Source organism: Phalacrocorax carbo, chromosome 7 (genome assembly GCF_963921805.1).
Source record: "Phalacrocorax carbo chromosome 7, bPhaCar2.1, whole genome shotgun sequence".
NCBI classification, from domain to species: Eukaryota; Metazoa; Chordata; class Aves; order Suliformes; family Phalacrocoracidae; genus Phalacrocorax; species Phalacrocorax carbo.
Window position 1 is genome coordinate 23,440,376 of NC_087519.1, and position 14,625 is coordinate 23,455,000.

General features: G+C 52.1%; 1 protein-coding gene across 1 annotated transcript; it reads left to right on the top strand.

The window, feature by feature from the left end:
- The first annotated feature begins 379 nt into the window (after positions 1-379).
- HEXA (hexosaminidase subunit alpha) lies at positions 380-12,702 on the top strand. The gene is made up of 14 exons (XM_064456885.1): positions 380-759; positions 4,328-4,426; positions 4,798-4,863; positions 5,024-5,070; positions 5,394-5,504; positions 6,326-6,427; positions 6,527-6,659; positions 7,848-8,028; positions 9,808-9,894; positions 10,253-10,325; positions 10,785-10,965; positions 11,305-11,395; positions 11,805-11,909; positions 12,407-12,702. Exons 1-14 carry the CDS (start codon positions 498-500, stop codon positions 12,468-12,470), a joined length of 1,602 nt encoding a protein of 533 aa, XP_064312955.1. The 5' UTR covers positions 380-497; the 3' UTR covers positions 12,471-12,702.
- The last annotated feature ends 1,923 nt before the right edge of the window (positions 12,703-14,625 follow it).

Here is a 14,625-nt window from a genome sequence, read left to right on the forward strand (position 1 = left end):
TAAAAATGCATGATACCAACAAAAAAATGCCAAAACCCCAGGTGGATCTAAAGCATGTGCATGTTCAGTCACACAGCTGGAAAGTGGTGCAGGTGAAATGTGTTTTAAATCATTAATCTTCTCCTCAAACCCCAGATCAGGCTGCTGAAGACTCCCCAAGGGCATCCCCTGGGGGTAGAGAGCATGGTAAAGCGGATTTAAATTTTGAGGGCTGGGTAAGAAATCACACTCCTTAAGGGTTTGTGAATTTATTTAAAAGTAAAGAGGCGCTTGCTTGGCTGAAGGCACTCCCGGCGGCTTTGGTGTGACGGTGGGTGGGCCGCCGCCGCCGCCTGAGGGGGCTGTGAGGGCGTGTGATAGCGCCGTGCAACGCAGGGGTAGGCGGGCCTGGCCCCGCGGGGCCGAGCTGCCATTTTGCGGGCGTCCCTCCTGCGGCGGGCGGCGCCGACGCCTCCTCCGCCTCTCCTTTCTCCCTCTCTCAGGTGGCGGGGCGCGACATGGTGGTGGGGGCGATGTTGCTGCGGCTCCTGCTGCCGCTGCTGGCGGCGGCAGTGGTGCTAGGGCCAGAGCCGGCGGCTGCAGTGTGGCCGCAGCCCCAGGCCGAGCGCTTCCCACCGGGTGGCGGCCGGTGCCTGCTGCCTCCCCGCCGCTTCCGCTTCTCCTACGCCGCCGGCTCCGCCGTGGGGCCGGGTTGCGCCGTGCTGGAGGCGGCCTTCCAGCGGTACTGGGCACTGCTCTTCACCGCTGCCCGCCCGACCGGTGAGGCGGGGCGGGGGCTGCGGGCGGGGCGGGGGACGCCGCGGCCTCCGCAGGCGGGGACGAGGGGCTGTTGGAAGGGCGCTGCACCCTTTCACCTCTGCCTTCCTTCTTAAAAAAAAAAAAATCAACAAACCCAAACCAAACCACAAAACCAAACCCTTGTTTATTTTTTGGGGTAAAGCCACGGGTTTTGTGTGGCAGCCTGCTTTTTAACCCCCTTCTTGCTTCATTTCAGCAGGGGCTTGTGGCGAGGGTAGATGGTGGCAGCGGGCTGGTGATGCGGTCACTTGAATTGAGCCTCGTAGCAAAGGGCACCATTGGGTTTGTATGTAGTGAGCAATGCCAGCAGCATGCACGTTTTAAAAGAAATCTCTTTGGCACAGTGGGCACTAGCTGTCCAGCATTTCTTTAAAGGACTTAGGCTCTACCTATCAAGAGTTTTCTCATCTCATTTTTTATCTCCTCCAGATCAGGTTTCAGTTCTCCAGCACTTAGTTTTGCTTCTTGTGACCGCAGGGAGAGCTGCTGCTGGTGTTGCAGTCACTGCAGCCTCAGTGCTTTTTGCAAGTCTTGGCTCTTTGTGTGCCTAGCAGCTCTTCATGTCCAGTGTGAAGCTTTACCTTGAGGAGAGACTTGCTGCTTCACCTGTGTTTCTAGCAACTACATATTTGTGCCATGGGGCCTCTTTCTGCTCTTTTTCCATAAGGTGAGCTGCTCAGCATCCCAAGGCAGTAAGGCTTTTCTGGCAAAAGTGAGGTAGTAGCTCTTAGATTCACCCTGAAATTGTAGGTTAAGATGAGGAAAGGCAAAAGCTTTGAGAGCCTGGGCTTGATTTGCAGTACATCATCGTGGTTTCTTGCACCCAGATTTCTTTGTGGTAGCACCTGTTGCATGTCTGGGATGAACTGCAGGAAATTCCTTGCCTGTACTCACAGAGGTAAACAGGCTGGGGAGCCGGCATGCACGGATGCTTGGTGTCTGCGTGGGTCTGCAGCAGCCTGAGGTGCTATCTGGGAAATATGAAATGCTTCATTCATCAAGAAGAGTTAGTAACTGTGCTTCTGTTTTAAATGTCAGCGTGAACTCTTGCTTCTGATCAAAGTGGAGAAGGATAATGGCCTTGGAAGCCACTTGGCTTCATCTTGAGCACATCATTCTTTGAAAAATGCAAGTTTGAAACACTGAGAAGAATACTTTTGCTTATTTGATTTCTTCAACTCTTGTAAGTAGCAATAGAAATAAATTTTTGAATTGGGAGCTGAGAAGATTCCTCTTGTTTATTTTTTTGCCGCTAGGAACTAAAGCAGCTGAATAATTATTCATGTTTTCCTGTTCCTCTGAGGTGATACGTGACCACTGAATCACTTGGAGAAACTTCTTGCAGTCACAAGATTGAGCTCTCTGTTCATATTCATTGCTTTCCATACGCCCTGCATAATGACACTCAAACTACATGATTAATTTTAGGGCTTTTTCCCCTTTGCCTTCCTTCATCCCCCCTCACCCCCCCATGGGTGGTTGGTAATAACAGGCAATGGAAACCCTGTATGGAAGAAAACAGTTTCTATTAATAGAGAAAATAAGATAGAAACCATTTGTTGCCTCTTTCAGAAAGCTGCTATGTCAATTTAACAAGCAGGCAAGATTATGTCTAAACTCTGCATTCATGCTGGGCTTCAAACATGAAAACAGACCGGTTTAAGTGAGGAGGGATGTATGGGGGTCTTTGGTCAAGCCCTGGCTCAAAAGAGAGCCAAGCCAAGAGTCGGAGACAACTTTGCAGTTGGGTCAAGCTTCTGTGTCCAGCTCAAACTGTGATATTCCCACATGGAGAACTGAGCCCTTGCTGTTGCTGCAGTGTTTGACCATGCTCAAGGTGAAGAATATTTGTTTTCCCTACCTGTAATTGGGATTTCCCTTGCTGCTCTTCCCTTCTTTCTTGTTATTAATCTGGGTATCTCTGAAACAAGTCTGGGAGAGACCCAGGACCCTGCAGGGAGCTCAAGCCAGGGCCAGTCCCATACCTGATGTCTCATTGCTGCCATCCTGCTGCAATTGCAGCATTAGCATCCTTATTGTCAAGTCCATGACTGTAATTCACTCAGTTTGCACCTTCACCATGCTCTTTTGAACTATGAACTTCAGCCTTTGTGGTTGATGCGTCACTGATCCCTGCTGCACCCATCTGCATTGCCTTCTAGGTGTGATAGTGGTGGTGCCTGCCAGCTCCTTGGTCGAGGATGCCCCATTTGGCAGTGTCTCCCTGGGCAGGCCTAAACATGGTGCGTGGTGGTGGGACCAATTCTGTTGCAGCTTCTCAACAGAATGAGAAGCTATGTCCCCTATCTTGAGGGCAGCTGCCGTCTCACCAAGCAGAGGGAGCAGGGCTTGCCATGCAAGCGTGCCAGCTCACACATCTGTAAGGTTGCCTTGGCTACTGGCTTGCCTGTAACTGAGAGGAAATCTCAAAACTGAGGACTGTGTTCAAGCTGTTTACCTTCTCTCTGCAGAGTTTTTGCCATTCCTTCATGGAGAAGTTGGGTTTCTGGATCCAGCAAGCTGTGGAGCACGATTGTCTGCATTTCACCTGAATGCTGGCAGTGCTGTGGTCTCTCTGAAGTCTGCTTAGTGCCCAGCTTGTGACCAGCCTTACTCAAAGCCAAGCTTCTAATTTTTCAGTGATTATATTGAGCTGTTCCTGGGAATGCTGTGGGGCTGTAGGCGTGGACCTTGGCTGCAGTTAGCAGGGTCCCAGCCAGCTAATCCCTGTTCTTGGCCAGAGACTGCTGTGATTAGACCCATGCACCTCAGTGAAGGCTGAACACCCCCCGTTGGAGTTGGTTGCACAAATCCAGGGGGAACTTTGGTCTCTGCATCCTTGGAAGTGCTCCTTCAGATAGAGAAGCGTGGCCAGAGCTCCTGCTTGGGGTTTGAATGTGGCTGAGTTCATTTTTCCAGCTGCTGCACCTGGGACCTGCTCTGCAGAATGTGAAGTTGGTCAGGAGCCTTTCTGTGCTGGGCGGGACCTTTTGGTGGTCTCTAACTCAGCCCAATTCTGCAGTATGCTTGGATTCATTCTCCACCCTTTTTTACAGGGTTTCTTTGCCCTTTCTGAGAAGTGTGGGTAGGGTAGCAGAGCTCTTGGGTTCGTGTTTTTTTTTTCCAGTCCTGGGAGAGTTTGGAAACGTGAAGCTCTTCATCCCCCCCTGGAGAAGATCTGAGTAGTTGTGGCCATTGCTTAGAGCAGGGGCTGGTGTCCAGGAAGCCTTGGGGGCTGCTGCTAGGCTATATTCTGATGTCTCTCCTCTTCCGCATGTGCATTTAAGCTTCCACTGTGAAGTCTTCCTTGGAGGCTTCCTCACCAGCAGATCTTCAAGCTGAAGGTTGGGATCATGTGCTCCTGATTACCTATGTTGAAAGAAGCCCCTGCTGAACACCCCTGTGCCACATGTTAAAAGTCCGTGTATTCTTGTGCCTCTGTTGCTAGCTGGGCTATGGGGATGGAGGTGGGCTGGAAGCAGGGAAAAGAGCCAGGATGGGTTTGATGTCTGGTCTGTGTCCCTTGCAGAGAACGAGCAACCCTGGGGGACGCCCTGCACTCAGCTCCTTGTCTATGTTGCCACACCAGGCTGTGATGGGTTTCCCAGGCTGGACTCCAAGGAAAGCTGTGAGTATCAGGGTTGGGAGCAGTAGGGAGTGACTGGAGCAGGAGTGCGGCTGTTTCTGTGCCCATCAGTTGAAAATAGCACTGTGCAGCACTTAGCCACCATTTTAGGGAGGCAGCATCCTCACTGAGTATTACTGAGAAACAGGGGCAGGGAGGGAGCAACTTACCTAAGGATGCTGATAAAGCAGTAGGAGAGGTTTGAAACAAAAAAATCAAACCCATGAGTTAGTTCTCTGGGATCCAAGGGTACAGTTCTGTATCAAAATTTCTGCCAGGTGCTGCTGCAACCCCATAGCTGGGGCTGTTGTGGCAGCATGTCATGGAGTGTGGTACCTAATGCCAGCGCTGCCCCTTCTGATGCTGTGTTTCAGATAAGCTGTCTGTCTCAGAAGGCTCCTTGCTGCTCTCTGCGGATGCCCTCTGGGGAGCTCTTAGAGGTGAGGTGTGCTTTCTGTCAGGCATTCCCACTCTCCCTGCCCCAGGCCTATGGGGATGTCTCTCTGTGCCCCTCTCTTTCCATAGACTTGTTTGTTAATTGAGCTCTGTTCCTCTGGGGGAATCTGTGCTGAGAAAGTGACTCTGTGTGGGTTTCTGCAGGCCTGGAAACGTTCAGCCAGCTCGTTGGGAGAGATGAGAATGGCATGGTGAGTCTTGGCCCCAACTCCTGGGGCAGTCAGCTCTCCATAATGCTCCTGCGTCTGTGGGGACAGGCTGAGCATTGCTGGGATGCTTGGGATGAGGGGGGCACCAGCAGTGCAGCACAGCCTTGCCGAGAGCCAAGTAGAGATTTGTGAATGCAGCCAGATCCTTGCCTTCTGAGTGGCTAAAGCGTTGCAGCTCTTTCTGGCTAGCTTGCAGTAAGGGTACCCCTCCTTGTCCTGCTAACTCTGGGGACAAAGGTGACTCCTGCTGATGGCTGTGTTGCCTGGAGTCCTGCTCACTTCTACCTCATGTTCTCTGCATGCAGTACTACATCAACAAGACAGAAATTGTGGACTTCCCCCGCTTCCCTCACCGGGGACTGTTGCTGGACACCTCTCGTCACTACCTGCCTCTCAAAGCCATCCTGGAAACTCTGGTAGGGTGCCTGTGCTCAGAGATGAGGTGGTTTAGTTGGGGGTCCCTTCCTCTGTGACAGCTGAGGAACTCTGAGCTGACACACCTTGAGTGGCCTGGAAGGCTTTTTTGGGTTTTTTGTGTTGCTCCTTTCCAGAGATCCTAGGAGCTGGCTAATGCGTAGGCCACTGCATCTACATCTCATCAAGGAAGAGTTTGTCAAACCTGGGCTTTTTGAACAAAGCAGCTTGCATGTCCCTAGATGAAGCAGCAGGCTGGGGTGGGATGGCAGCATGACCTCAATTCTTAATATACAGATGTGCATCATGGAAAAATGCTTCTATGCTGTAGGTCTTTCCCAGTGCCCATGGCTCTGTTTGCTCCTGGTGTAACTCACAGCTGCCTCATTTGGGTGATTTCTCAACTCCCTTTGTAAATAGGATAAGGAGAAGAAAACCCTGAGGTATCTTGGATTCCTTCAATCTGGATTAGCTTCTGAGGCAAGGCAAAATGCTGACTTCTTCCCAGCTACATTAGGCAAAGGTGGGTGGTGGTGGTGTCTGTGTTCATCCCAAGCAGAATTAAACTTCTAGGTCTCCACCATTGGCTCAGTTACAGGGAGAACAGGCATTTTATTGTGAGCAGAAGCACTACTGGCCCTCTGCAGCTCTTTGTGGTGCTGGTGTGTTTGAAGAAAGGTGTCTGAATCCCTCTTGGATCCCAGGGAGCATTTAGGGACTCTGCCTTGTCCTTCTGGAGCACAGGGACTGTGTCCCCTTTCTGTGGCAAGCTGGGTAAAAGAAGGCACAGGCCACGTTCATCTTTGTTCTTGTTCCTTCCCAGGATGTCATGGCTTACAACAAGTTCAATGTGTTTCACTGGCATATTGTGGATGACCCATCTTTTCCCTATGAGAGCTGGACCTTCCCGGAGCTCAGCAAGCAGGTAACCCACCCTGATCACTGCGTAGCACCCAGCCCAGGGTGAGCAGATCCCTCCCTCAGCACCTGAGCAAGGCACCAAGATTTCCCGTGTTTCCCCCAGGGAGCCTTCAATGCCATGACCCATGTGTACACAGCTGCTGATGTGCAGATGGTGATTGAGTATGCTCGGCTGCGTGGCATCAGAGTCATTGCGGAGTTCGACACTCCTGGGCACACCCTCTCCTGGGGTCCAGGTGAGGAGCAGACACTGCCTGCTGCTACTGTGAGGAGAGTTGTAATTGTACTGGGGGGAGGAAGGGAATCTGGAACCTGGATCCCAAAAGCTGGGTGTGGGCAGCCATGTCCCACAGGCTGGCTTTGAGGAGGAGGAAACCATCATCTGGGGGAAGTAGGACCAAATGGTTCAACTTCTAGGACAAAATCCAAAGGAAAAACATTTCCTTCTCTTCTTGGGTCCAAGCTGCATGATTTTTTTTTGGGAACATCTCCTGTGCCAAAACCAGGGTATTGCAAGGATCTTGGGTTTAACTGGAGGTGCAGCTGAGCAAGCTTCCTCACTCATCTCAGCTGTGCCCCAGTTCTGACACCCTTCCAGTCCTCAGAGCAGGGAGCAGCGTCTCCTCTTCCATGTCTGGAAGTGTGAGCTCCAGGAAAACATTGGCTTGTCTTGCTCTCTCCTTTCCCTGCCTCCAAATACCATGTCCTGCCCTGGAGTACAACCCATGCATGTGGTCACAGACAAAACTGTGGTTGCTCCCCTTCCCTGTCTGCAGTGGGTGCATGGAGCTGGGAGAGGGTGCTGGGGATGGCACTGGCATTATCTCTCCCCAGCGTCTCTGGTTTCCTGTGGGAATCTCCCCAAAACAGCAGTGGGGAGAGATACTAAGGGGAACACTGGGAAGGGTGGAAGGTAGTAGTGTGGTGCAGAAGCAGGGCTATGTAGTCAACCGGTTCAGAGACTGCTGACTGGAAACTGTATGATTTAGAGGGGATTAGGCTGCCCAACACTGCTGCTGTGCTCGCTGGTGTGCAGGCTGCAAGGATTTGGTGTTGGGAGGGAAATGACTGAGCCACGTCTGTGTCCTGTCCTCAGAGCTGCTGTTGCAAGGGGGGAAAATGAGGTGTCCAGCCAACAAGGCTTGAGCTCTGATCTCACCTGGGAGTGCATGTTTGGGACAGCAGTGGATGTGCGTAGGGGGAGCACAAGACAAGTGCAGAATGTGGATCCCTCCCCATCAGGGCCGGCCTTCTGAGCCAGAGATTGTGTTTCTGCTGCTGAGATTGTGCCTTATGTGCAGTGCCCAGGTCTTCGATCTTCATGGCAGGCACTGGGCTGTGCTGAGGAGGGTCTGGGGGATTGTATGGGGCCATATAGCCACATTTAGCCCCTTCCTTATTGTCCTGTGTTTGTTATGACCCAGGTGCTCCAGGCCTCCTGACTCCCTGCTATTTTGGCAAGGATCCTTCTGGGACCTATGGGCCCATCAACCCCATCCTTAACAGCACCTATGAGTTTGTGACCAGTTTGTTTCAGGAGATCAGCACTGTGTTCCCAGACTTCTTTCTTCACCTCGGTGGTGACGAGGTAGACTTCACGTGCTGGTGAGTCTGAAATTGGTCTGGACAGGGACTGGGGGGAAGTATCTGGGACTGGAGTCCTAAACCATCGCTTTTTTGGTCACTATCATCTGCAGATCTTTGGTGTCCTGCTCCCCCAGGCTCTGTGTGTTGGTGCCTGGGGTTTCTGTGCTCATGGTGTTGCTGGCTGTAGGAAGCTGCTGGCGCCAGTGCAGCCACAGGTCTTGGAATGTCTGGGCTAGCCTTGGACCAATAAGGGAAGGACTTGGCCATGTCTTGGCCTTAGTCAAGAGCTCAGGTTGCAGTGCTTTTCACAGAATCACAGAATCTCAGGTTGGAAAGGACCTCAGGGATCATCTGGTCCAACCTTTCTGGGAGGAGCACAATCTAGACAAGATGGCCCAGCACCCTGTCCAGATGACTCTTAAAGGTGTCCAACGTGGCCGAGTCAATCACTTCCCTGGGGAGATTATTCCAATGGGTGACTGTCCTCAATGTGAAAAATTTTCCTCTGATGTTCAGTTGGAATCTCCCCAAGAGCAACTTGTATCCATTCCCCCTTGTCCTCTCCATGTGACTCCATGTAAAAAGGGAGTCTCCATCTTCTTTGTAGCTGCCCCTTAAGTACTGGTACATGGTGATGAGATCCCCTCTGAGCCTCCTTTTCTCAAGGCTGAACAAACCCACTTCTCCCAGCCTGTCCTCATATGGCAGCCTCCCAGTCCTCTGATCATCTTGGTGGCCCGTCTCTGGACCCCTTCCAGCGTGTCCATGTCCTTTTAGTATAGCGGGGACCAGAACTGTACACAGTACTCCAGGTGTGGCCTGACAAGCGCTGAGTAGAGCGGGATAATGACTTCTTTCTCTCTGCTGGCAATGCCCTTTTTGATGCAACCCAGCGTCCTGTTGGCCTTCTTGGCCGCAGCAGCACACTGTTCGCTCATGTCGAGCTTTCTGTCCACCAGGACCCCCAGGTCCCTTTCCACAGAGCTGCTCTCCAGCCAGGTGGATCCCAGTCTGTGCTGCACTCCCGGATTATGTTTTCCCAGGTGCACGATCTTACGCTTTTCCTTGTTGAACTTTATAAGGTTCTTGCTGGCCCACTCTTCCGGCCTATCCAGATCTTTGTGCAGAGCAGCTCTCCCTTCTGGAGTGTCTACTTCCTCACTCAACTTGGTGTCATCAGCAAAATTCATCAGGCTACACTGGATCCCATTATCCAGATCACTTATAAAGATATTGAATAACATTGGGCCCAATGTCGATCCCTGGGGGACTCCACTAGTGACAGGTTGCCAGTTTGAGAAAGAGCTATTTACCACCACCCTTTGGGTGCGGCCTGTCAGCCAGTTCCCCACCCACTGCAGAGACCACTTGTCTAGGCCATAATGCATTAATTTCTCCAGGAGGAGACTGTGGGGGACCGTATCAAAGGACTTGGAGAAGTCCAGGTAGACAATGTCTGCTGCCCACCCCATGTTAACCAGGCAAGTCACTGTGTCATAGAGGGCCACCAGGATTGTCAAGCACAGTCTGCCTTTAGTGAAGCCATGTTGGCTTTTCCCAATCACATGCTTCACTTGATTTGTGAGGGCCCCCAGGAGGATTTGTTCCATAACTTTCCCAGGGATTGAAGTAAGGCTGATGGGCCTATAGTTACCCAGATCCTCCCTCGAGCCCTTCTTGTAGATAGGGGTAACATTGGCCTTCCTCCAGTCCTCTGGGACATCCCCCATTCTCCATGACTTCTCAAAGATTATGGAGAGTGGCCTTGCTTTTACTCTCTTCTCTTTGGCTATGCAGGAAATCCAACCCAAAAATTCGTGCCTTCATGAAGGAGATGGGCTTTGGTGAAGATTACAAAAAATTAGAGTCGTTCTATATCCAGAGGTAAGGACGGTTGCATCTTGGGCCTGCAGCTGCAGTATGTGACCAGCACAAATGTCTTCTGCAGTCTTGGGAACACCAGATATCCTTTTCAGGAGCATGCTCATTTGGGCATGTCTCCCTGACCCCAGAGGAGTAGCCTAGCTGCATTTTACTGGGAGCCTGACCACAAAAAAGCCTGGAGCTGAGGAGAAGGAAGCCCCATAAGGGGCTGTGCTTTCTTCCTTCTCCTTTGGAAGTACCTTCATGTCCCATTGTGGGTGTTGGGAATATTGGTGCTGCTGCTTTGGCTGTATGCAACCAGCAAAGAGAGGGGCGTGTAGCTGGGATGAGCCAAAACTCAGTACTCTTTCCACTCCAGGCTTCTGGACATCATCTCTTCCCTCGGCAAAGGTTATATCGTGTGGCAGGAGGTGTTTGACAACAGAGTGAAGGTGAGAGCTGCTTGCTTTCCCTAATGGAGTTGCCTGTGCTAGGGTGGACAGTGCCAGCACCCTGGCCAAATGCACTGGTGTGCTCTGGGGGTGCTGTGCTGTGGCTGGTGGGGGTTGCTCTGTTACAGGATGGGGGCTGATCTTGAGATGGAGCTGCCAGTGAGCTGCCCTCTTGGTGGCTCTGTCATGCTGCTGTCAATAAGCTCTTTCCTCCAGGTTCTTATGTATACACCTGAAAGAGGCAGGTTTTAACCCTGCCTAGGACACTCTGCAAATGAATTTATTCCTCCCTCTGTTGCTTCTGTTGCAAACCAGATGGGAAGTGGCTCAATGTCTTCCTCGGTTTCCCTTTCGGGGTGTTTAAAGCTGTAGATGGGTCAGGGCACCCCACGTGCAAGGGGAGGTGGTGTTCTTGTTGCCGCAGTCATCCAGTGCACAGGGTTCACATGTGTTCTTCAGCTGAGGCCGGACACCATCATCCATGTGTGGAAGGAGAACTACACGCCATACATGGAGGAGATGGCAAATGTCACCAAGGCTGGCTACCGGGCTCTGCTCTCTGCTCCTTGGTACCTCAATCACATCTCCTATGGGCAGGACTGGATGGCAGCCTACGAGGTGGAGCCCTTGCAGTTCGAAGGTGAGTTCCTTGTGTCCCCTTCCTGTACAACAGCTGACTTGTCACTCGGAGGTGGCACCAAGGCTAGGTCTCTTGCTAATTTGTTCTCACTGCTGGTGTGAAGGTGCTTGAGCGACTGTGTCCTTGGTTCCTGAACTACATCCCATTCCCTTGACACTGACAGAAAACAACTCTGCTCTCCCCCAGCCTGGGGTTTGTAGCAGGAGATTCCAGAAGGGCAAGTTACTGTCTCCGTAGCTGAGCCACTCACTCGTGTTACAGGCGCCTCTGAGAGCAGGGCAATAAGTCACGCCATTATCCTACAACACCCCATCTCCTGAATGCTGTATCCTCTGGCAGGCAGCCCTGAGCAGAAGGACCGAGTGATCGGCGGAGAGGCATGCATGTGGGGTGAATATGTGGACGTCACTAACCTGGCCCCCAGGCTCTGGTAAGAGAAGCCACAGAGAAGTCGGCTGGAGTTGCATGCGGCAGGGCTCAGGCTCGTTTGCTTTGCCACACCACGGGTTTGGTCCACGTGTGGTGCTCGTCCCTGTCCCCTGGCAGTGCCTCTGTGCTCGTAACAGCTTCACTGAAGCTTGAATGAGGGTTTGTAAGACTGTAACGTGCTCCCGTACAGCTTGCTGCTGCAAGCAGTATGTGTTTAATCCTGGTCTGTCTTGTCACCCTGGTACATCCTGATCCACATGTGTCTATGGGTGGATCTTCTGACACACAGAACCATGTGCCTTTATGTGCTGAAGAACTCTGGTGAGGAGGGTGTTTGGGAGCTCAGGGCTTTGTGAGAAGTTTTCAAACTCTGCCCTGACCTGAATCCCTCTGTCCCTTGTTCCTCCAAGGCCAAGAGCTGGGGCCATAGCCGAGAGACTGTGGAGTAACGCAACTGTCAGGGACCTGCAAGATGCTTATGTGCGGCTGGCCGACTTCCGCTGCAAGCTTCTTGGGTAACTCTTTCTCCTCACAGCTGGATGCCAGCTTGTGGGGGCAGCACAAATGCTACTGTCTTTGGGGTTCATTCCTGGGGAGGGTGGTGAGGGTGAATGGGCTTCCCCTGGTGCAAAATGACCCTTATTCCTACGGGAAGGTTCTGAGCCTTTCTCCTGCCTGTACGTGGGCAGAGCTTCCTTTGTGCAGTGCTGGAAGAGAGCCCCTGTTGCTGGCATGGTGGCTGTGGAGGAGAGGACTTTGTGCTGAGAAAGGGGAACCTGTCAGCTATTGCCACCCCTCCTGCAGCACCAGCTTCCCCAGGAAACCGGCCCTTACTCTGTGCTCCCATGCATGAGCAACAAACCAAGTCTATAAGTGCAGGATGAAAACTGCTCCCTCCTTGTCGCACCTGAAGTGGGGCATGGATGGCCAACCTGTGCTCTGACTACTCAAACCTGTCCATGGGCTCTGCTTGTGCCCTCTGTGTAATGCCGTCTCCTTGCTCTCCTTGCAGGCGTGGTGTCCAGGCGCAGCCTCTCTACGTAGGATACTGTGAAAATGAATTCAGCAGGTTTTGAAGGGAGAGTCCCGCTGACCTTGGTCCCTGTGCACAGAGGAGGAATGATCCCTCTTTCCAAAGCTGCTGGATTAGCAGAGGGACCCCTTCCTGCACCCAGCTTCTGCTCTTGCTTTGTTGCAATGAACTTTTTTTTTTCCTTCGTGTGCGTTCCTCACCTCTTTTTTTTCTTTTCTATTTTTCCTATTTTTGTTTCTTTAAATCTATAAATAAATGACCCTAAAGAGGAAAAACATGCCTTTTCATGCTCTGCTGGGCCTTGGGAGACTGTGCAAGGGTTTTTGTAGCAGGTGAATGGGTAGGGTTTGCTCCAGAGATGCCAGTGGAGGAGCATCTGGCTGTGCCTCATCCTGGTGGCACTGGAGCTTGCTGGGTGCCTGCTCAGCTGGATGAATTGTGTTTAATCTCTGCTGCTATCAGACTTCGTCCCTGCAGGGAGAAGGTGGTGAGAAGGGCTCCCCCATTTTTTGTGCCCTGGCCTCCCGCTGACCACACCTGGACAAGGCCCTGCTTGTGGCCAGGACCTTACCATGTGGTGACCTTGGTTTTGCTCCTGCAGCCTTCCATGCACCAGCGGTCAGCGCTGTGGTGTTCCTCATCATGTCTCTGCCTCTTCTCTCTCTGCCTGTGTTCGGGCTGGAGGCTTGTATGCAAGTTGCTATCTCTGCTGCCCCAAATCCTGGCTGCTGCCACTTCCTCCTCCCCCAGCTCCGCCCAGAAGCTCCCTGTGCTGAGCAGTGCATGGATGTTATGGAGTCATCACACTGCTCTTCGATCTGCTGTTGCCTCTGACCAGGATTTGATCCATCCTCCTCCTGCTCTGTTCTCCTTGCAATGGGGAGCTCAGCCCCAGGTCTGCATCCAAGAGGTCTGGTTTGGGTAGTATTTTCCTTGGAGAAGAGTCTGATGGTGGGTGGATGCTGGGACACTTGTTATTGATGGTTGGGGTTGTCATGCTGGAAACCATCTTCAGCTCAAAGCAGGGCATCACTCGGGTGAGAAATCTTGGGTGATGGGACTGTTGTACGTGTGTTTTGGTCTTAAATGAGTGAGATCTGCTGTTAGGGCTGGCAACCTTTTACTACTGAACTTCAAATTAAAAATAGGGAATTAAATTTTAATTCAAAATATTCGGAAATTGTCAAGTCTTGAATTTCTTTATCATCCTGTGAAGGGATACCCAAATACTGCTCCTCTGAAGTGACACATCTTAAGGCAGCAGGGGCATAAAGGCAGTGAAGCCCAACCACTCAGACAGGGAAATGTAGCCAGATTTGGGGAAAAGAGGGATTCCCCCCCCCTCCCGCCCCCCCCCCCCCCCCCCGTGCTCAGCGTGGGCAGGGCCTGGGATGCTCCAACCCAGTGCTGTCCACTAAAGCCTGGTATTTACCGCCCAGGTTAAATATCACTGCACAGTTCCCCTTCCAGCGGATCACCACCAACCTATCCCCAAAAACTCAATCTTGGGGGTGCCTTGGCAATGTTTTCACCCTTGCAAAGGCCAGGATCCTTGTCAGTGGGGAGGGAGCACCCTGCTTTCTCCTGCCATGGCCTTGCTGTGCGGCCTGTTCCTTCCAGAACATCTATTTTGGTCGCGTAAAACTTGCTGGGGAGCAGGGAACAGGCAGTGTGTGAATCACTTGGGGCCAACAGGTTTAAAAATAAACCCAGGCGGTGGTGAAGAACAGCCGCTGAGCCCCCGGATTTCGGGAGGATTATGCTCCACGTCTCCAAAGCCCACCCATGGGTGCCCACCCTGGGCAATGTCCCCTTCCATTGTGATACGCTTGCGTGTGTTTGCACATGCTTGTGTGTGCAGGCACATACTTGCAGCCATGTGCACCTGCTTGCATGTATATGGGTGCTTGCAAATGTGTATGTGCATGCACGTGCAATGCACATGCTTGCACACACATGCATATGTGTCCTTGCAAGTGCATGCACCCATGCATGTTCTTGCAAACATGTGCACTGAGGCACACACGTGCACTCACGTGCATATGGGTGCTTGCAAACACCCATGCACATGCTTGCACACTTGCACGCATGCAAATGCATGCATGCACACCCACATGGCTGCATGCCGTTGCACAGGCTTGCAACACTGGCACGCATCTGCATGTACTTGCACACACACATGCTTGCATACATGTACA

Excerpts from the sequence above, each read along its gene's own strand:
- HEXA (XM_064456885.1), top strand. The coding sequence starts at position 498 with ATGGTGGTGGGGGCGATGTTGCTGCGGCTCCTGCTGCCGCTGCTGGCG. Across the intron at positions 4,427-4,797 it reads GCTGGACTCCAAGGAAAGCT|ATAAGCTGTCTGTCTCAGAA; the intron begins GTGAGTATCAGG and ends GCTGTGTTTCAG. Across the intron at positions 5,505-6,325 it reads AAGCCATCCTGGAAACTCTG|GATGTCATGGCTTACAACAA; the intron begins GTAGGGTGCCTG and ends GTTCCTTCCCAG.